We start from the raw sequence: 21,277 nt of genomic DNA on the forward strand, positions 1-21,277 counted from the left end.
CTCTGTACGGGAGGTCCTGCTGCTATAAGAGACTACCACCAGTCTCTGTACGGGAGGTCTGGCTGCTATAAGAGACTACCACCAGTCTCTGTACGGGAGGTCCTGCTGCTATAAGAGACTACCACCAGTCTCTGTACGGGAGGTCTGGCTGCTATAAGAGACTACCACCAGTCTCTGTACGGGAGGTCTGGCTGCTATAAGAGACTACCACCAGTCCCTGTATGGCGGGGTCCTGCTGCTATAAGAGACTACCACCAGTCCCTGTATGGGGGGGGTCCTGCTGCTATAAGAGACTACCACCAGTCCCTGTATGGGGGGGTCCTGCTGCTATAAGAGACTATCACCAGTCCCTGTATGGGGGGGGGGTCCTGCTGCTATAAGAGACTACCACCAGTCCCTGTATGGGGGGGTCCTGCTGCTATAAGAGACTACCACCAGTCCCTGTATGGGGGGTCCTGCTGCTATAAGAGACTACCACCAGTCCCTGTATGGGGGGGTCCTGCTGCTATAAGAGACTACCACCCGTCCCTGTATGGGGGGGTCCTGCTGCTATAAGAGACTACCACCAGTCCCTGTATGGGGGGGGTCCTGCTGCTATAAGAGACTACCACCAGTCCCTGTATGGGGGGGGGTCCTGCTGCTATAAGAGACTACCACCAGTCCCTGTATGGGGGGGTCCTGCTGCTATAAGAGACTACCACCAGTCCCTGTATGGGGGGGTCCTGCTGCTATAAGTCCCTGTATGGGGGGGAGGGTCCGGCTGCTATATAAGCTTACCACTCCTGGATCTCACTTTACTCAAGCAGCAAGCAGCAGATCTTATTTGACTCCACACACACAAACACTCTTTCTTTGCAACGCACACACACACACACACAATAAGAGCCTCTGATTCCTGGACTCTAGCATTAAAGCAGCAGCCAGTTTAATCTCAGTTTAATCAAGGCCTCAGTGTTTGTAGACAGCTTTAACAAGATCATGAGGCTTCAGTGTTTGTAGACAGCTTTAACAAGATGAGTCACTGACTGGGCTAGGAATGAAAGTCCAGGAACTTAGAGGAGGGAGGGATGAAACAGAAAAGTGAACTGATCCTGATTAATGACGACAAGAGGCAAAGCAAAAGAGGGGGAAAAAAGAAAAACAAGGACATACTGTAGCTGGCAGGGAGGTAGGATAGGATTGGGGGCTGTGCCCAGATATCCAGTATGGTGGTGGTAGACATTTGCCCCCCTCCATGTAGACACTACTCTTAACAGCAGGTTACATAGCGCCATCTGCCTGATCAGACAGGGAGCTAGCCCATTAATGTCCACCCTCCAACTCCACAGACAGATACCCCGTCCTTTTTTTTCTCTCTCTCCATCTCTCGACAGCTCACCACCCCAGGTGACATTTTGGGCACCTGCTGTCCGACCTCTGTCTAAACATAATCAAGGAAGAATTAGAAACTCAATGATCCTAATAATTTAACTTTAATAGGAGATTTAAATCACCCTGAAGTCCTGATAAAGCTGAGGAGGAGCTGTGGAAAGGAGCACTATGTTACACACACACACACACACACACACACACACACACACAAGGCCAGTGTTCATTTTTCTGTGTGGATTCAGGAGTTAAATTAATTCTGTAAGAGTGAAATGAACACTCAGTGGTGTAAAATAACCCCATTGCTGGTGTTAATAACCACAGGTATTGTTATTGAGAGTAAAACTGTCCCATCAAAACCACACCTGTCATTATCATATTTCCCAGCATGCTATGCAGGTAGATTACTTTTTAGGATTGTTTTTAATATCTGTGTTTTTGCATGTGCGTTGATTAATTGGTTAATCTTATGTTACACAAAGATACATAACATACTTTTTAATCCAACCAGTTAGATTATTGCCCCCATTATTGAAATGGATGTTCTGGTTTAAATGATTCAGGTAGTGTTTTTTATGATGTTTCCTAACCCTGACAGTCATTCTGAATGCAGGTTGCGCATGAATAAAAATGCAAACTGTTGGATATCCTAACGCTGGTTGGATTCAAATAGGAATTACACCACTTTGCAAGCCAGGATAATGTGACTTGCAGGCGTGATGTGGTATGTAAACCTGGAGTTTCCTAACACCACTGTGTTGGAGTAAAACTAGGCCAATAAGTAAGGTCTTAGGATACATGTAATGTATTGTCAGAGTTTCATTTGAATGATAGAATTAGTCCAGAAACTCACTTGGTGAAAGCCACAGGCTTAAAATGAAAGACTTCAATAACCATGTCTCTGTCACTAACAAATACAGGTCATGGGTGTTGACTCTAGAATTTACTCAAAAATAAAACGCACCCTGGGAAATATGCAAATTAGGATTTAGACCATAAAGTGTTAAAACAACTAGGGATGCACCGATATGACATTTTTGCCCGATACCGATATCCAATATTTTCCGTGCCAAAAAAAAACCTTACCGATATCCGATATTTCAAATTTTTGCGGCCTTTTAAGCATTCTAGTACAGTTAAATAGTTAACACACACACACATGGACTCAGCGGTCTAAGGCACTGCATCTCAGTGCAAGAGACGTCGCTTCAGTCCCTGGTTCGAATCCAGGCTGTATCACCGCCGTGATTGGGAGCCCCGTAGAGCGGCGCACAATTGGCCCAGCGTCGTCCGGGTTTGGCTGGGGTAGGGTGTCATTGTAAATAACAATTTGTTCTCAACTGACTTGCCTAGTTAAATAAAGGTTACACACATACCACACACCACACTGACCAAAAAGTTATTTTGTTGGCATTTACGTATGTCCCCATTACCAGTAAAACATGATCAGAACCTATTTCTTCCACATACTTGCAGTGCTGTTTCGTTGTTCCTTTGTTCAGTCGTTTCAGTCTGAACCAGGATTTCATCATACATGTCCAGCAGTGAAGTTTCAGCTCTGTCTGTCCGTGGCTTCTCTTCCTCGGTGCGCACTGTCACTGTGTCCATGTCCATCTTGTCCAGCTGTGTACGTAACATTTCACGTAAACCTTGTTTCTTATCTGCATCGAAGTAGTGGTCCGTGTACTTAGCACCGAGCATGGTGGCGACACAGTAAACAGGCTCAAAGAGAATACCACCGAATCGCTTGTTCACAGCCTCGGGTACTTTTGTAAGTTAACCCCACGGTCTGTGGGCAGTTTTGTTGAGCGGGCGTTTCAATGCCATGACAGAGTGTATCACGTCTGCTGCAGACGCAGTTGATGAGCTTATTTCTCCAGTCAGTTGTTTAAATGGAGCTAGGAGTGTGTTCATGTTTCCAAGTTTCAAACATGTTCTCAAATGCCATTGAAATGGCAGCAGCGGTATGAGAACCAGCACATTCTTGAGCATGCAATACGGCTTTCCTCCGTATGAAATCCTTGTCGACCCACTGTGCTGTCAGACTCAGCATGCTCATGGGACTGACGTCGCTGGTCCAAATGTCAGCCGTGACGCCCATAGCAAGCAGCATAATGTTAATGGATTTCGCTTTTGAGTTGTCTCGCTGAAATGTTCTTACTCTTTCAAACGACTGCTGGACTCGAACTTGTTTAGTTGTTGGAAGTGTGCGCTTAGTATTTTTCTACTTTTGTTCTGTGTAGCGCTGTATTTTTCGGAGCGTTTTTTACGTCATCTACTTACGTTATATAGGTATGCATGTCAGCTTTGACATCGGTTTTGCACATCGGCGTTAAACTAGACATCGGGCCGATACCGATGTTGACATTTTCAGCTAATGTCGTCTGATTCCGATATGCTCACCAATATATCGTTCATCCCTAAAATCAACACCGCAAAGATATTTACTGTAACACTACAGGTGTTAGTTTCTTACACTGAGAAAGTGTAATAGTGTCAGCATTAAGAAAAGTGAGTCCAGTTTACTCTAAGTCAAGTGTTATGTTTTACTCTGTAGGTGTTGCGTATTACTCTACAACAGAGCTATGCAAACACCACAATCAAGTTCATTTGAACACTATAAGAGTTGAATGGGGAAGACTGTAACATAGTTACATCTTTAACACTTTCAAAAGTGTCATTGTAACACCAGTTCAGTGGGACTCATATGTTCATTGAAAATAGTGTACATTTTACACTGTCAGAGTTAAATGTACACCATTGAGTTTGCTGTGCAGACAGCACATACACAGAGCACACACACAGAGCACACAGCACTATGTCACACAGACATGAAATGTTCTGCTGAAGTTTTTTAATTGTTAGTGAAATTAGAAAAGCCAAAAAGTCAGACAGGCTAAATGCATGTTTCTATTCCAAATAATGTTTCAGCCTTTGTTTATACAGGTTAGTCTCAAGAGAGACTTGTATGAGTTCAGAGTGAATAAAACATTTTACGGAGTGTTTCTTGGTAGTCTTAAACAAATCTACTTTGAAACAAAAGTATACATCTCACACACATGGTTATGGGCTTAAAAGAATATATAACATTTTGTGTTTGCATCCCAATATTACACTTTAAATACATCACACAAGACTGAAATATAACAAAAACCATTTGACATAAATTCACTGGATTTTCAGTGGATAATTTTGAAATAATGTTTATTAGTTATGAAATTCTGAAAATGATTTATAGCATTCAATAAGGCCACCAGAGGGCGATTTGGTCATTTGACTGCAGGAAAGGGGCTACATATTTAAGATGCAACACTTACAGCGTAAGCATTCTGTTTCTGCTTTCTAGGCTGATATGGAACAATAAACATTCCAGCTGGCCGTATGCATTCATACATAAAAGACACAGGCAAACCGACACATCCCCTATGCTAAATGTTCTGTGTTATTTGGGTCTTGTGAGTGTGAGTACAGATGCTGCTGGCTCAAATAGAGGTTATGTACCAAGATGCTAATGTGCATAAAAACAGCTGGTTACACAGGAGACAGTAATAACCATTGAGATCAAATCTATCGCTGTCTCTCTACAGTAATAACAGAATCTTTAAGCACTGTCACTTCCAGAGACATATTTTCTTCACATTTAAAATGACCACTAAACCTCTATGATGCCCCCAATGGTTATTCAAAAGTAATATCAATGACCGAACTGTTGAAACGAAGAACGGACTAGAAAGGACTCAAATATTCAGCCGAGGAAGACGGTAGAAGAGTGTGGTATTCAAACACAGCCGTTTCGTATTTTGGCCTTCGCTGGAAATTAGTAAAGGTAGCCAATAAAACAACACTGGGGAAAAACACGAGGAAAAGCGCTAGTCAAGGCTGCATTTCTTTATGAAACAAAGTTTGCTTGACATGATCGCAGTGTGAGGGTACGCGCTGCCGGTAACTGTGGGGTCACTATCAAATTGCTCCATTATAAGGGGTGGACCAACCATCCTCACAACGAACAATAATTGGAACACAATCCTATCATCAAAAAATGCATGGGTCCCTATTCTGCTATTTAGCACAATGTTTCATATTGTTCTGGCTCTCTGCCGTACAGTAAGGAGATGGTAAGTAACACAGGCGCTCTGCCATAGGTTGGTGTGAATAACAACAGACAAGGAAGTGAACTACTTACTACTCTGCTAATCTCTCAAACCACCTGTCAGAATAAAATACCAGTAAGAGAACACACACACACACACACACACACACACACACACACACTTAGTGAGCTTCTACAGATAACGGGCTGTTCATTAACCAGACTACTAGTAACCACATTACTCTTACTTCTACATTAAAAACATACGCTCACATCATTCACTGTATCCCACACAGGTCCACAAAAAGTGTGGCCCTCAAGGCAAGTCTTAGCAGCCAAATCCTGAAATAGGAATGATGTTTTCTCTCACCCCACAATGAACTACTGCAGAACTGCTCAAAGTCAATGATTCACCATATTTGTTTCAATGACCCACAATCCACCAATCAATCCAGCAAGAGTCAGCACTTTACACCCACCAACACTAGAGGGCAGCAAACTCATAAATCACACTGCCTGCATGTTGTAAGTTAGTAGCGTGAAAAAAACTTTCCATAGATGATGAAAAACCCCAGCTTTTGCTGATTTCACACCCTCTGAACTGTTGAAAGTTCATTTATAAAGCACCTTATCAGAAATAACATACACAGAAAAAACATGGTTTTGCTTGTTTCACAGGTTCCTACATTAAACCAGTGTAACTCAATTTTAAAAGCACCTTACCAGCATTAACAAGCACAGAAAAACTGTTTACATGTCATGAGGTTGTAGTGTGAAACAACTGTTCACCATAGGCATGGCTTGTTTCATAAACATCAGCATTAAAGCAGTGCAAACACAGCAAAATGCCGTGCTAATAGCCATAGTTTGACAAACTCCCGCATCAAACCAATGTAAGTTAATAACAAAGCACCGTACCTGCGTTAACTATGGCATCGACCTCGAGGATGGTGATGTCACCCTTGTAGAGAGATACTTTGTCTCTCAGAAGGTCCTTTCCCTCCTCTTCCTCTGTCACTAGAAACAACAAGAGCAGGGGATTGTTCATTAGCCACACCTTACAGGTACACAAGAGCAGGGGATTGTTCATTAGCTACACCGTACTGGTACTCTTAAAAATAGGACCAGAAATAAAGACAGATGACTTGTTTTTTTAGCTTAGTTCTTCTTGTCACTGTCCATCTGGAATGAGCCATATCGTTGTTGCCCTATAGGCTAGTGCATCATTGAGGGTTTAAAAGAGTAAACTTACAGACACAAACACATAGCCTGCCAGCAAGCCAGACAAACACAGCCAGACAGACAAACACACTAACAGACAAACAGTGCATTCGGAAAGTATTCAGACCCTTTCCCTTATTTTGTGATGTTACAGCCTTATTCTAAAATGGATTAAATACATTTACATTTTACATATTTAGCAGACGCTCTTATCCAGAGCGACTTACAGTAGTGAATGCATACATTTAATTTCATTTTTTTTTTCTTCTGTGCTGGCCCCCCGTGGGAATCGAACCCACAACCCTGGCGTTGCAAACACCATGCTCTACCAACTGAGCTAATGTTTCTTACAATCTACACACAACACCCCATAATGACAAAGCGAAAACAGGTTTTAAAAAATGTTTGCAAATGTATTAAAAAAACAGATACCTTATTTACATAAATATTCAGACCCTTTTCCATGACACTCGAAATTGAGCTCAGGTGCATCCTGTTTCCATTCATCATCCTTGAGATGTTTCTACAACTTGATTGGAGTCCACCTGTGGTAAATTCAATTGATTGGACATGATTTGGAAAGGCTCACACCTGTCTATGTAAGGTCCCACAGTTGACAGTGCATATCAGAGTAAAAACCAAGCCATGAGGTCAAAGGAATTGTCCGTAGAGCTCCAAGACAGGATTGTGTTGAGGTACAGATCTGGGGAAGGGTACCAAAACATTTCTGCAGCATTGAAGGTCCCCAAGAACACAGTGGCCTCCATCATTCTTAAATGGAAGAAGTTTGGAACCACCAAGACTCTTCCTAGAGCTGGCCTCCCGGCCAAACTGAGCTATCGGATGAGAAGAGTCTTGGTCCGGGAGGTGACCAAGAACCCGATGATCACTCTGACAGAGCTCCAGAGTTCCTCTGTGGAGATGGGAGAACCTTCCAGAAGGACAAGCATCTCTGCAGCACCCCACCAATCAGGCCCTTATGGTAGAGTGGCCAGATTGAAGCCACTCCTCAGTAAAAGGCACCTAAAGGACTCTCAGACCATGAGACACAAGATCCTCTGGTCTGATGAAACCAAGATTGAACTCTTTGGCCTGAATGCCAAGTGTCACATCTGGAGGTAACCTGGCACCATCCCTACGGTGAAGCATGGTGGTGGCAGCATCATGCTGTGGGGATGTTTTTCAGCGGCAGGGACTAGGAGATTAGTCAGGATCGAGCGAAAGATGAACGGAGCAAAGTAGAGAGAGATCCTTGATGAAAACCTGCTCCAGAGCGCTCAGGACCTCAGAATTCCAACAGGACAATGACCCTAAGCACACAGCCAAGACAAAGGAGGAGTGGCTTCGGGACAAGTCTCTGAATGTCCTTGAGTGGCCCAGCCAGACTTGAACCCGATCTAACATCTCTGGAGACCTGAAAATAGCTGTGCAGCGACACTCCCTATCCAACCTGACAGAACTTGACAGGATCTGCAGAGAGGAACGGGAGAAACTCCCCAAATACAGGTATGCCAAGCTTGTAGTGTCATACCCAAGAAGACTCAAGGCTGTAATCGCTGCCAAAGGTGCTTCAACAAAGTACTGAGTAAAGGGTCTGAATACTTATGTAAATGTGATATTTCAGTTTTTTTATTTTTAATACATTTGCTAAAATGTGGAGAAAAAAAACAGTTTTTGCTTCATCATTATGGGCTATTGTGTGTAGATTGATGAGGGAAAAAACAATTAAATCAATTTTAGAAAAAGACTGTAAAGTAACAAAATATGGAAATGTCAATTTGTCTGAATACTTTCCGAATGCACCGTACATAGACAGACAGATACACACAACTGGGGTAGGGGTATGTACTGAATATATGAAAAAGTCACCAACTTCAAACAGATTCATATGTGTACTGCAGTCACAAATTCACAAAAGTGTTCTGCTCACAGGAGGCTGGTGAGGGGAGGACGGCTCATAATAATGGCTGGAATAGAGTGAATGGAATGGCATCAAATACCATTCCATTCATTTAAGCCATTACTATGAGCCAACAGCCACCTGTGGTTCTTCTAAATATGCCCACCGACATTTCGGATCGAATCTACAAAACCCCCAAAAACAGCTTCAAAATAATACTTCCACATTTTTACCACTGTGGCACACACACACACACACAACTAAATCAATTCATCTGGCATCAGGGAATTCAGTGTCAGGCATCAGATCATGATAATCACATCAGGACTTTGTTCCAAATGGCACACTACTGCAAATAGAGTGCACTACGTTTGACCAGGATCTTATGCATCTAATGGAAATAAAGACTGGGCATTTAACATTGATTCCTACAATACAGTCAGTACCACATGCCTGCAGGTTGTGTGTGTGTGTGTGTGTGTGTGTGTATAACATGTATCTATACAGGTACTGGCTGGCCTACCCACCTAGACTTTGATTGTTTTTTGTTATATTATCCTATTTATTTATTCATTCATTTTACTACAGTACATTTTTTATTTTATGCCCTTTTGAGATTATTCTTGTAATGAAAAGCACCTTACAAATGTAATATATTATTATTAACATTATGTGGCCAAACTAGTCTGTGTCAAAGTGTAGTCTAGTCAAGAGTTAAATTGTACAATCTGATATAAAAAGCTTATTCATCACAGTCATTGACAACTCAACGATAACATTTTATTTTCCAAGACAATGCTAACTTTATAAGCGAGTTGGGCAAACTGAAAAGATTACAGGCTTGGATTGATTCCTCTGTCCTTGTCTCTTCCCTTGAAGGGCAGCTGTCTTTTACCATGAATTAAACATCACAGGGTTGATGGATGGGAGGGGTTGAGGGTAGCTGAAGGACGGGACTAAAAACAAATAAAAGATTACCATTGTAAAATATGCTGTGTACATAAAATGTATATAGTATATATATAAGGCAGAGTTGCAAAGAAAAAGCCGTATCTCAGACTGGCCAACAAAAAGAAAAGATTAAGATGGGCAAAAGAACACAGACACTGGACAGAGGAACTCTGCCTAGAAGGCCAGCATCCCGGAGTCGCCTCTTCACTGTTGACGTTGAGAATGGTGTTTTGTGGATACTATTTAATGAAGATGGCAGTTGAGGACATGTGAGGCGTCTGTTTCTCAAACTACACACCAATGTACTTGTCCTCTTGCTCAGTTGTGCACCGGGGCCTCCCACTCCTCTTTCTATTCTGGTTAGAGACACTTTGCGCTGTTCTGTGAAGGGAGTAGTACACAGCGATGTACGAGATCTTCAGTTTCTTGGCAATTTCTCGCATGAAATAGCCTTTCCTTTCTCAGAACAAAAATAGACTGACGAGTTTCAGAAGAAAGTGCTTTGTTTCTGGCCATTTTGAGCCTGTAATCGAACCCACAAATGCTGATGCTCCAGATATGCAACTAGTCTAAAGAAGGCCAGTTTTATTGCTTCTTTAATCAGGACAACAGTTTTCAGCTGTGCTAACATAATTGCAAAAGGGTTTTCTAATGATTAATTAGCCTTTTAAAATGATAAACTTGGATTAGCTAACACAATGTACATTGGAACACAGGAGTGATGGTTGCTGATAATGGGCCTCTGTACGCCTATGTAGATATTCCATTAAAAATCTGCTGTTTCCAGCTACAATAGTCATTTACAACATTAACAATGTTTACACTGTATTTCTGATAAATTTGATGTGATTTTAATGGACAAAAAATGTGCTTTTCTTTCAAAAACAAGGACATTTCTAAGTGACCCCAAACTTTTGAACGGTAGTGTATATATTTTTTTAGATATACAGTACCGGTCACAAGTTTGGACACACCTACTCATTCCAAGGTTTTTCTTTATTTTTACTATTATATACATAGTAGACTAATAGTGAAGACTTTAAAACTATGAAATAACCCATATGGAATCACGTAGTAACCAAAAAAAGTGTTAAACAAATCAAAATATATTTCAGATTTGAGATTCTTCAAAATAGCCACCCTTTGCATTGATGACATCTTTGCACACTCTTGGAATTGTCTCAACCAGCTTCATGAGGTAGTCTCCTGGAATGCATTTCAATTAGCAGGTGTGCCTTGTTAAAAGTTAATTTGTGGAATTTCTTTCTTAATGCGTTTGAGCCAATCAGTTGTGTTGGGACAAGGTAGGGGTGGTATACAGAAGACAGCCCTATTTAGTAAAAGACCAAGTCTATATTATGGCAAGAACAGCTCAAATAAGCAAAGAGAAATGACAGTCCATCATTACTTTAAGACATGAAGGTCAGTCAATAAAGAACATTTCAAGAACTTTGAAAGTTTCTTCAAGTGCACTCGCAAAAACCATCAAGCGCTATGATGAAACTGGCTCTCATGAGGACCGCCACAGGAAAGAAAGACCCAGAGTTACCTCTGCTGCAGAGGACAAGTTCATTAGAGTTACCAGCCTCAGAAATTGCAGCCCAAATAAATGCTTCACGGAGTTCAAGTAACAGACACATCTCAACATCAACTGTTCAGAGGAGACTGCATGAATCAGGCCTTCATGGTCGAATTGCTGCAACAAAACAAACACTACTAAAAGGACACCAATATGAAGAAGAGAGTTGCTTGGGCCAAGAAACATGAGCAATGGAGTTTAGACCGGTGGAAATCTGTCCTTTGGTCTGATGAGTCCAAATTTTAGATTTTTGGTTTGCCAAGAGTGTGCAAAGCTGTCATCAAGGCAAATAGTGGCTACTTAGAAGATATATTTTGATATGTTTAACACTTTTTTGGTTACTACATGATTACATATGTGTTATTTCATAGTTTTTATGTCTTCATTATTATTCTACAATGTAGAAAATAGTAAAATAAAGGAAAACCCTTGAATGAGTAGTTGTGTCCAAACTTTAGACTGGCACTGTATATCTTTTGTATACATTTACAAAAAAGATATATTTGAGGTTGGAAATGATGCAGACAACAACAACAAAAACTAACAGCAGTGTGACACAGAGGCTAAGAGATATTTACATGTTAGTCATTTAGCAGACCCTGTTACTATTAATGGGAGTGCATTACACAGAGCGGCAAAGTCGCTTTGCTGGTTGTCATAAGCGTAAGATGGTGGCCTTGAAGGGTTATGTCAATCTTATGACAGTGTTATTAAGCTGTTATGTCATGAGGTGGCAAGTAAAAGCAATACTATAAAGGCTAGAGTTGAAGATTGAAATTGGGAAGTTGTTCCCTTTGAATGTCTCTTCAGGTGAACTAGCTTATTCATTGTTCAGATTCATTGCTTAGCCTGATTATTAGTCAGCAGTCTCCACATCAATAGGCTCAGGCTCTGGTGGGGATCTCTGGACCTGTTCCAATACTTTAGAAATACATCCTTCCTTCCTTGTTTCCTTGAGGTAAGCACAGATTTTTTTAGTGATTGGATAGGTGTAAGGTCACTTTCACCAATACTCTACCAATTCAGACCTGTGATTACTTCAAGAAAGTAAGGAAGGAAGGAAGGAAGGAAGGGAGGAAGGATTTCTGAAGAATTCAAACAAGGCCTCTGAGTGTATCTCTCACCTTCTGTGCTCTGAGACTGTTTCCAGGTGTTGATTTGGTCCAGAGGTACATATTCAGACCGACGGTACTCCTTACGCCTCTCCTCCAATGACATACTCAACACTCTGTCTGAAGGGAAGAATAAATAGACCATTTTAGAACAAACTACTCCATTTTAGAACATAAGTCAATTTTAGAACAAACTACTCCATTTTAGAACATAAGTCAATATTAGAACAAACTACTCCATTTTAGAACATAAGTCAATATTAGAACAAACTACTCCATTTTAGAACATAAGTCAATATTAGAACAAACTACTCCATTTTAGAACATAAGTCAATATTAGAACAAACTACTCCATTTTAGAACATAAGTCAATATTAGAACAAACTACTCCATTTTAGAACATAAGTCAATATTAGAACAAACTACTCCATTTTAGAACATAAGTCAATATTAGAACAAACTACTCCATTTTAGAACATAAGTCAATATTAGAACAAACTACTCCATTTTAGAACATAAGTCAATATTAGAACAAACTACTCCATTTTAGAACATAAGTCAATATTAAAACAAACTACTCCATTTTAGAACATAAGTCAATATTAGAACAAACTACTCCATTTTAGAACATAAGTCAATATTAGAACAAACTACTCCATATTTGAACATAATAGTCCATAATAGTCCAAAATGTCAATTTAAGTAACAAAGTAACAAACAAACAAAAATTGTCACACAAACAAATGAGTGAGCGTGGAACAGACAAAATAGTACATTTTCAAGTTCAAAAACGTATGAAACAAGACATATGTAAATAGGTGACATGTTGTTCAGGTGAAGCTGAGCTAAGAATATCATAGTAGGACAGAGCCAGTCTGGACATCCAGGCTCAGAATATTGTTACAGCACCAGAGAGAAGAGTTTAGAGACTGAGGCAAGATGAGGTGAGGTGAGCTAGGTTCCCAGATTTCTGCTGGGCAAATAGTATTTTTGTCTGATAAGAGCATTGTTACATGTTGCCAGCACTTCATGTATTTTCCAGTATTTATGGCAGTATTCTACCTGCCAGTGATGTATACATAAAAAAAAAAGTGAATTCCTTAATTTAATGCAGGAAGTTGTGTTTGTAAAACAACGTTTTCAAGTAAGACTTGAAATAAGTGTCATGATTTTCAGGTGAGGCTGAGCTAAGAATATTACAGTCACTATATAAGCCACTCCATAAGTCACTCCACCCCCTCCCCCCGTATGGTTAAAACTGTTAAACATGTTCCTCCATTCCCCAGACTGATGTAGTTTTACTCTACATGAATGACTAAAGGAGGGGAAAAGTTTTAGCTGGTCATTAAACACAATAGTGTGCTTTGGTGTACAGCCCTACAAGGGTCTGTCGCTCTCACAAACAAACTTTCACCTGGCTACTTATAACTTATACATACAATGTGATGAGAACTGAGGAGAGAGGGGGAACACTGAAAAATCTGGTCTGCATTACTATTCATTACTATCAAAAAGGGAGTTATTTCAGCTCTTTGATTACGTCAGAGATTGTTCCTACCTGCCATCTCTGTTTATACTGTGTGTGGAGGTGAACAGCCAGTGAAGAGTGCATATGATAGGGCAAACTTACAAAACAGAGCAGGAGAGAACTTTGACTACAGTTGGTGGGTGGCGGGTAGCCTAGCGGTTAACAGCGCTTGAATAGTAACCAAAGGTCGCGGAGTCGAAATCCTCGAGCCGACAATGTGAAAAATCTGCAGAAGTGCCCTTTTATTTTTTAAATGGAACCTTTATTTAACTAGGCAAGTTAGTTAAGAACACATTCTTATTTTCAATGACTTGGACGACGATGGGCCAATTGTGCGCTGCCCTATGGGACTCCCAATCACGGCAGGATGTGATACAGCCTAGATTCAAACCAGGGACTGTAGTGACGCCTCTTGCACTGAGATGCAGTGCTTTAGACCACTGCACCACTCGGGAGCCCCCCCTTGAGCAAGGCACTAAACCCTACTTGCTCCTGCCAGTCGCTTTGAATAAGAGCGCTTGCTAATTGACTAAAATGTAAACGGAAAATGCCTTATAGTAGCATATTGTAAGCTAGAATGAGAGCATCTGTGACTAGGCCTAACACTTTATAATGCTGCGACTAGGCCTAACACTTTATAATGCTGCGACTAGGCCTAACACTTTATAATGGTGTGACTAGGCCTAACACTTTATAATGCTGCGACTAGGCCTAACACTTTATAATGGTGTGACTAGGCCTAACACTTTATAATGCTGCGACTAGGCCTAACACTTTCTAATGGTGTTACTAGGCCTAACACTTTATAATGGTGGGACTGGGCCTAACACTTTATAATGCTGTGACTAGGCCTAACACTTTATAATGCTGTGACTAGGCCTACCACTTTATAATGCTGTGACTAGGCCTACCACTTTATAATGCTGTGACTAGGCCTAACACTTTATAATGCTGTGACTAGGCCTACCACTTTATAATGCTGTGACTAGGCCTAACACTTTATAATGCTGTGACTAGGCCTACCACTTTATAATGCTGTGACTAGGCCTAACACTTTCTAATGGTACAGAATTCTTAGAGATGCCGATTGTTTTGTAATAGCCTACTGGGCAGTGGGTTGTGTGTGGGCTACATCTTGCCTGGTTCACATTAGAGTAATACATATATACACTGCAGTGTGTTAATACCTGAGGAAAGTGTTTAAGAATGGTTAGAAGAAAATAGACAAATAAAACACACTTAAGCCCATGATAAAATCCTGACAACATCGTAACTAGAACAGTTATTATTACCTCTCTATATCCATGTAGCATAATATGTGTTATTCATAATAAGAAAATAGTATCATAGGCAAAACATTGGGCTCATATTACACATAAGCTAACTGTTAACAATCGCCCCTTCATGCCATGATAGACTTAGCTACCTACCTATTTATCTATCAGTCGGCTCTGTCTTGAGAGCCATTGTCATTCATTCTAACAGGTGAACTTGCAGAAATACACGGCCTACTGGACAAGCCTCGAGTAGCTGCTGTATTGCCTTGCTAAAGTCCGCAAACGCACCGTGTGTATATATGTGTGTAAACTAAACGTGGGTTACTGTTATGACAGCAGCGGTGTGGTAATTGTGCGTTTGTCTTATATGGTTCGGTACCAGGCACAGGCGCATCCTGCTTAGCGCAACATCTGTAGGCTTCGCGGGCTCGCATATGTCGGGATGCTGGTGTATGTAGCCAGCCCTATAATAAGTGCCTTATAATCAACAGCCGGTGCTCACCGATATCCTGGACTGTCAGATAGATAGTCTATGGCAGACGGTCAAGCTGTAACGGCATGGGAGATATGGAGAGAGATGATTGTACAGATTCATTGTAATGGTCCCCAACCCCAAAATAAGTCTTCTTACCTTTCTCTGTCTTCCAGTCCTTTTTCTTTCTGCTCATGGTGCCGTGGTGATAGGACTTGGAGTTCGTGTTTTTTGACTGTGGCAACCCCAGACTCGAAGCGTATGGTAGGACCGGTGAACTGAAAGAGAAAGTAAAACAACCCCGGAGCTAGCAGCTTAACCCACGACGTCTCTCTCACCTGTGAAACTGTCAAGATTTCTATGGACCCCAGTAATGCAGGCTCGATGCAACCTAGCGTGATGAGCCCCGTAAATTACGTTGTTGGAATCACGGCCAAGCGATTGGCTGTCGGAGACAAGGAAGTAGATGTGCGATAGGAGCGACTGATGTGGCAGTCAGAGTGATTGGCCACAATAGTGGAATTTGCTGTTCGCCTTCAAAATAAAGTCCCCCATTGAAACTGATCCAAACGGATACAAATAGTGGAATAATGCCATATTTGGAATAGATAATACTAAACAAGTTTGGACTGTTGTTATATAACTTACAAATAAATACAATAATTCATTAATTTGACAATGAACTGTCAATGAAAAAAACAGTTCTATGTATTAGACTGCACAATTGCAATGGGGACATACATATATGCACCGTACAACCTTACCAACTCTTTCCTTACTTAATTTTGATTTGTAAGCTTTGGGTGACACTGAGTAGTAGGCCGATGCCCCATTTCATGAGTGCAAACTTCATAGGTAAGGCTGTACAGTGCATATATGTAGGCCCCAAATGCAATTATCTAATACATCCACAGCAGTGGAGGCTGCTGAGGGGAGGACAGCTCATAATAATGGCTGGAACGGAGCAAATGGAATGACATCAAACACGTGTTTGATGTATTTGATACTATTGCATTGATTCTGCTCCAGCCATTGCCATGAGCCCATCCTCCCCAATTGAAGTGTTTTTTTACTGTTTTTTTGTCAAATTAATTAATTATTGTAATTATTTATACAACATTCCAACCTTGTTTAGCATTATCTAGTCCAAATATAACATTATTCCACAATTTGTATCCGTTCCAATCAGTTTCAATGAGGAACTATTATTTTGAATGCAAACCGCAAATCCCATTATTGTGTCTAATGCTTATTGTGGCTAGCTTCACACAGGTAAGCGCCATGAGGCAGGTTAGATTGATTCGTCCTACTCCACCACTTGATGTGGGAGGTCGTCGGGTAGCAACGCCAGGCTGTACCTCTGTCAATCTGGACAGCAGGCTTGATGGTGATGGTGAGGATGGGGCAGGGTCATAGCATAGATATGGAAAGAGGCCTCATCATTGTATCTGTGCCATCTGTACATTAAAAACTGTAATATCTTATGTTGCACTGAGTTGTGGCTGAACGATGACATGAATAACATACAGCTGGCAGGGTTTACGCTGCATCGGCAAGATAGAACAGCCGCCTCTGGTAAGTCAAGTGGTGGTGGTCTGTATATATTTGTAAACAACAGCTGGTGCATGAAATCTAATGGTAAGGAAGTCTCGAGGTTTTGCTCGTGGTAAACTGTAGACCACACTATCTACCAAGAGAGTTTTCATCTATATTCTTCGTAGCTGTCTATTTACCACCACAAACCAATGCTGGCACTAAGACCGCACTCAATGAGCTGTATACGGCCATAAGCAAACAGGAAAATGCTCATCCAGATGTAGCGCTCCTAGTGGCCGGGGACTTTAATGCAGGGAAACTTAAATCAGTTTCACCTAATTTCTATCAGCATGTTAAATGTGCAACCAGAGGAAGAAAAACCCTAGACCACCTTTACTCCACACACAGAGACGCATACAAAGCTCTCCCTCGCCCCCCATTTGGCAAATCTGACCATACTTCTACCCTCCTGATTCCTGCTTACAAGCAAAAACTAAAGCAGGAAGCACCAGTGTCAATAAAGAAGTGGTCAGATGAAGCAGATGCTAAGCTACAGGACTGATTTGCTAGCACAGACTGGAATATGTTCCAGGATTCCTCCGATAGCATTGAAGAGTACACCACATCAGTCACTGGCTTCATCAATAAGTGCATCGATGACGTCGTCCCAACAGTGACTGTACGTACATACCCCAACCAGAAGCCATGGATTACAGGCAAGATCCACACTGAGCTAAAGGGTAGAGCTTCCGCATTCAAGGAGCTGGACTCTAACCCAGAAGCTTATAATAAATCTCTCTATGCCCCCCAACGAACCATCAAACAGGCATAGCGTCAATACAGGACTAAGATTGAATCGTACTACAGCGGCTCCGACGCTCGTTGGATGTGGCAGGGCTTGCAAACTACTACAGACTACAAAGGGAAGCACAGCCCAGAGCTGCCCATTGACACGTGCCTACCAGATTAGCTAAATTACTAACTTGCGCGCTTCGAGGCAAGCAACACTAAAGCATGCATGAGAGCATCAGCTGTTCCGGATGACTGTGTGATCACGCTCTCCATAGCCGATGTGAGTAAGATCTTTAAACAGGTCAACATTTACAAGGCCGCAGGGCCACATGGATTACCAGGACGTGTACTCCGAGCATGCGCTGACAAACTGGCAAGTGTCTTCAATGACATTTTCAACCTGTCCCTGGCTGAGTCTGTAATACAAACGTGTTTCAAGCAGATCCCCATAGTCCCTGTGCCCAAGAACACTAAGGTAATCTGCCTAAATGACTACCGACCCATGGCACTCACGTCTATAGCCATGAAGTGCTTTGAAAGGCTGGTCATGGCTCACATCAACACCATTATCCCAGAAACCCTAGACCCACTTCAATTTGCATACTGCCTCAACAGATCCACAGATGATGCAATCTCTATTGTACTCCACACTGCCCTTTCCCACCTGGACAAAAGGAACACCTATGTGAGAATGCTATTCATTGACTACAGCTCAGCGTTCAACACCACTAAGCTAAGGACCCTGGGACTAAACACCTCCCTCCTCAACTGGATCCTGGTGGGCCGCCCCCAGGTGGTAACAACACATCTGCCACGCTGATCCTGAACACGGTTGCCCTTCGGGTGCATGCTCAGTCCCCTCCTGTACTCCCTGTTCACTCATGACTGCATGGTCAGGCACGACTCCAACACCATCATTAAGTTTGCAGACGACACAACAGTGGAAGGCTTGATCACCGACAACGATGAGACAGCCTATAGGGAGGAGGTCAGAGACCTGGAAGTGTGGTCTCTCAACGTGATCAAGACAGAGGAGATGATTGTGGACTACAGGAAAAGGAGGACCGAGCACCCCACCATTCTCGTCGACGGGGCTGTAGTGGAGCAGGTTGAGAGCTTCAAGTTCCTTGGCGTCCACATCACCAACAAACTATCATGATCCAATCACACCAAGACAGTCGTGAAGAGGGCACGACAAAGCCTATTCCCCCTCAGGAGACTAAAACGATTTGGCATGGGTCCTCAGATCCTCAAAAAGTTCTACAGCTGCACCATCGAGAGCATTCTGACTGGTTGCATCACCTCCTGGTATGGCAGCTGCTCGGCCTCCTCGGCCACACTACAGAGGGTATTGTGTATGGCCCAGTACATCACTGGGGCCAAGCTTCCTGCCATCCAGGACCTCTATACCAGGCGGTGTCAGAGGAAGGCCCTAAAAATTGTCAATGACTCCAGCCACCCTAGTCATAGACTGTTCTCTTTGCTACCGCACGGCAAGCAGTACTGGAGCGCCAAGTCTAGGTCCAAGAAGCTTCTTAATAGCTTCTACCCCCAAGCCATAAGACTCCTGAACAGCTAATCAAATGGATTCCCAGACTATTTGCATTGTGTGTGACGCCCCCCCCTTTCATGCTGCTGCTACTAATCTCTCTGTTTATTATCTATGCATTGTCACTTTAACTCTACCTATATGCACATATTACCTCAATTACTTCGACTAACCTGTGCCCCCGCACACATTTTTTACTTATCTATTTTTTACTTAACACTTATTTTTCTTAAAACTGCATTGTTGGTTAAGGGCTTGTAAGTAAGCATTTCACTGTAAGGTCTATACCTGTTGTATTCGGCACATGTAACAATGGCGGTGTTCTATTCTGGTTAGAGCCTGTTTGCGCTGTTCTGTGAAGGGAGTAGTACACAGCGTTGTACGAGATCTTCAGTTTCTTAGCATTTATCACATGGAATAGCCTTCATTTCTCAGAACAAGAATAGACAGACTAGTTTCAGAAGAAAGTGCTTTGTTTCTGCCCATTTTGAACCTGTAATCGAACCCACAAATGCTGATGCTTCAGATACTCAACTAGTCTAAAGAAGGCCAGTTTTATTGCTTTTTTAATCAGGACAACAGTTTTCAGCTGTGCTAACATAATTGCAAAAAGGTTTTCTAATGATCAGCCTTTTAAAATGATAAACTTGGATTAGTTAACACAACGTGCCGTTGGAACACAGGAGTGATGGTTGCTGATAATGGGCCTCTGTACGCCTATGTAGATATTCCATTAAAAAATCTGCCATTTTCAGCTACAATAGTCATTTACAACATTAACAATGTCAACACTGTATTTCGGATCAATTTGATGTTATTTTAATGGATGAAAAATATGTTTTTCTTTCACAAACAAGGACATTTCTAAGTGACCCCAAACTTTTGAACGGTAGTGTATATTGTGGAAGGACCACCAGAGGGCAGGCTGGGATCACGGATAGTAGCCCAACAAGGCATGTGAGACCAGGTAACCAGAGTCAATTAAGCACAGCTGACGGTACTAATGAGATATTCTCTTTCCCCTACAAGAGAGAGGATGGAACCAGCAAGAAGGGGGGAAGATAAACTATCTCTGGAGAATGGCTACGGAGAGAGAGGTGCTATCCAAGAAGATCCATTAAGACAGTGACGAATATGTGATTGTTGTTATAGTTTGAAGATAATCGTAATGTGATCCTGTGTCATCTAAAGAAGATGTATGTTGTTCCTTTGGAGATTCTCGTTGACTGTGTTGGAGTGTTTGTATTGTCAGAAATCCCTCAATAGAGAACTGTGTTGAATCAAGAAAACCTACTCTGGACTCGTTTATTCCACCTTTCCACTTTAGAGTGACACCAAATGACTTGGTCCGCTCACAATATATATGTATACCAATCGTATTATAGAATAATAGTGAAGACATCAAAACTAAGAAATAAAACATATGGAATCATGTAGTTACCAATATTTTTTTCAACAAATCAAAATGTAGTTTTGATTTCAGATTCTTCAATATAGCCACCCTTTGCCTTGATGACTGCTTTGCACACTCTTGGCATTCTCTCAACCAGCTTCATGATCTCGTCCCGTTATCTCTGTGCATTCAAATGGCCATTGATAAAATACCATAACCCCACCGCCACCATGGGGCACTCTGCTCACAATGTTGACATCAGCAAAACTCTCACCCACACAACACCATACACGTGGTCTGCGGTTGTGAGAATGGTTGGACGTACTACCAAATTCTCTAAGATGACGCTGGAGGCGGCTTATGGAAGAGAAATTAACGTTAAAATATCTGGCAACAGCTCTGGTGGACATTCCTGCAGTCAGCATGCCAATTGCATGCTCCATCATCACTTTAGACATCTGTGGCAGTGTTGTGACAAAACTCACATTTTAGATTGCCCTTTTATTTTC

At 41.8% G+C, this 21,277-nt stretch overlaps 1 protein-coding gene across 1 annotated transcript; it reads right to left on the minus strand.

Annotated features, from left to right (window-relative positions):
- Positions 1 to 6,262: 6,262 nt before the first annotated feature.
- Positions 6,263 to 15,902, minus strand: LOC115153555 (ADP-ribose glycohydrolase MACROD2). Its single transcript, XM_029699131.1, has 3 exons — positions 15,658 to 15,902; positions 12,234 to 12,341; positions 6,263 to 6,475 (listed from the first exon to the last, which is right to left on the minus strand). The coding sequence occupies exons 1-3, from the start codon at positions 15,692 to 15,694 to the stop codon at positions 6,357 to 6,359; spliced, it is 264 nt and encodes an 87-aa protein (XP_029554991.1). The 5' UTR covers positions 15,695 to 15,902; the 3' UTR covers positions 6,263 to 6,356.
- Between the last annotated feature and the right edge of the window lie 5,375 nt (positions 15,903 to 21,277).

The sequence above is a fragment of the Salmo trutta genome, chromosome 18 (assembly GCF_901001165.1).
Source record: "Salmo trutta chromosome 18, fSalTru1.1, whole genome shotgun sequence".
In the NCBI taxonomy this organism is placed as follows: Eukaryota; Metazoa; Chordata; class Actinopteri; order Salmoniformes; family Salmonidae; genus Salmo; species Salmo trutta.

Coding starts and splice junctions, on each gene's coding strand:
- LOC115153555 (XM_029699131.1), bottom strand. CDS start 15,694: ATGAGCAGAAAGAAAAAGGACTGGAAGACAGAGAAAG. Junction 12,342..15,657: donor GGACTGGAAGACAGAGAAAG/GTAAGAAGACTT, acceptor TCTTCCCTTCAG/ACAGAGTGTTGAGTATGTCA. Junction 6,476..12,233: donor ACAGTCTCAGAGCACAGAAG/GTGAGAGATACA, acceptor TGTTGTTTCTAG/TGACAGAGGAAGAGGAGGGA.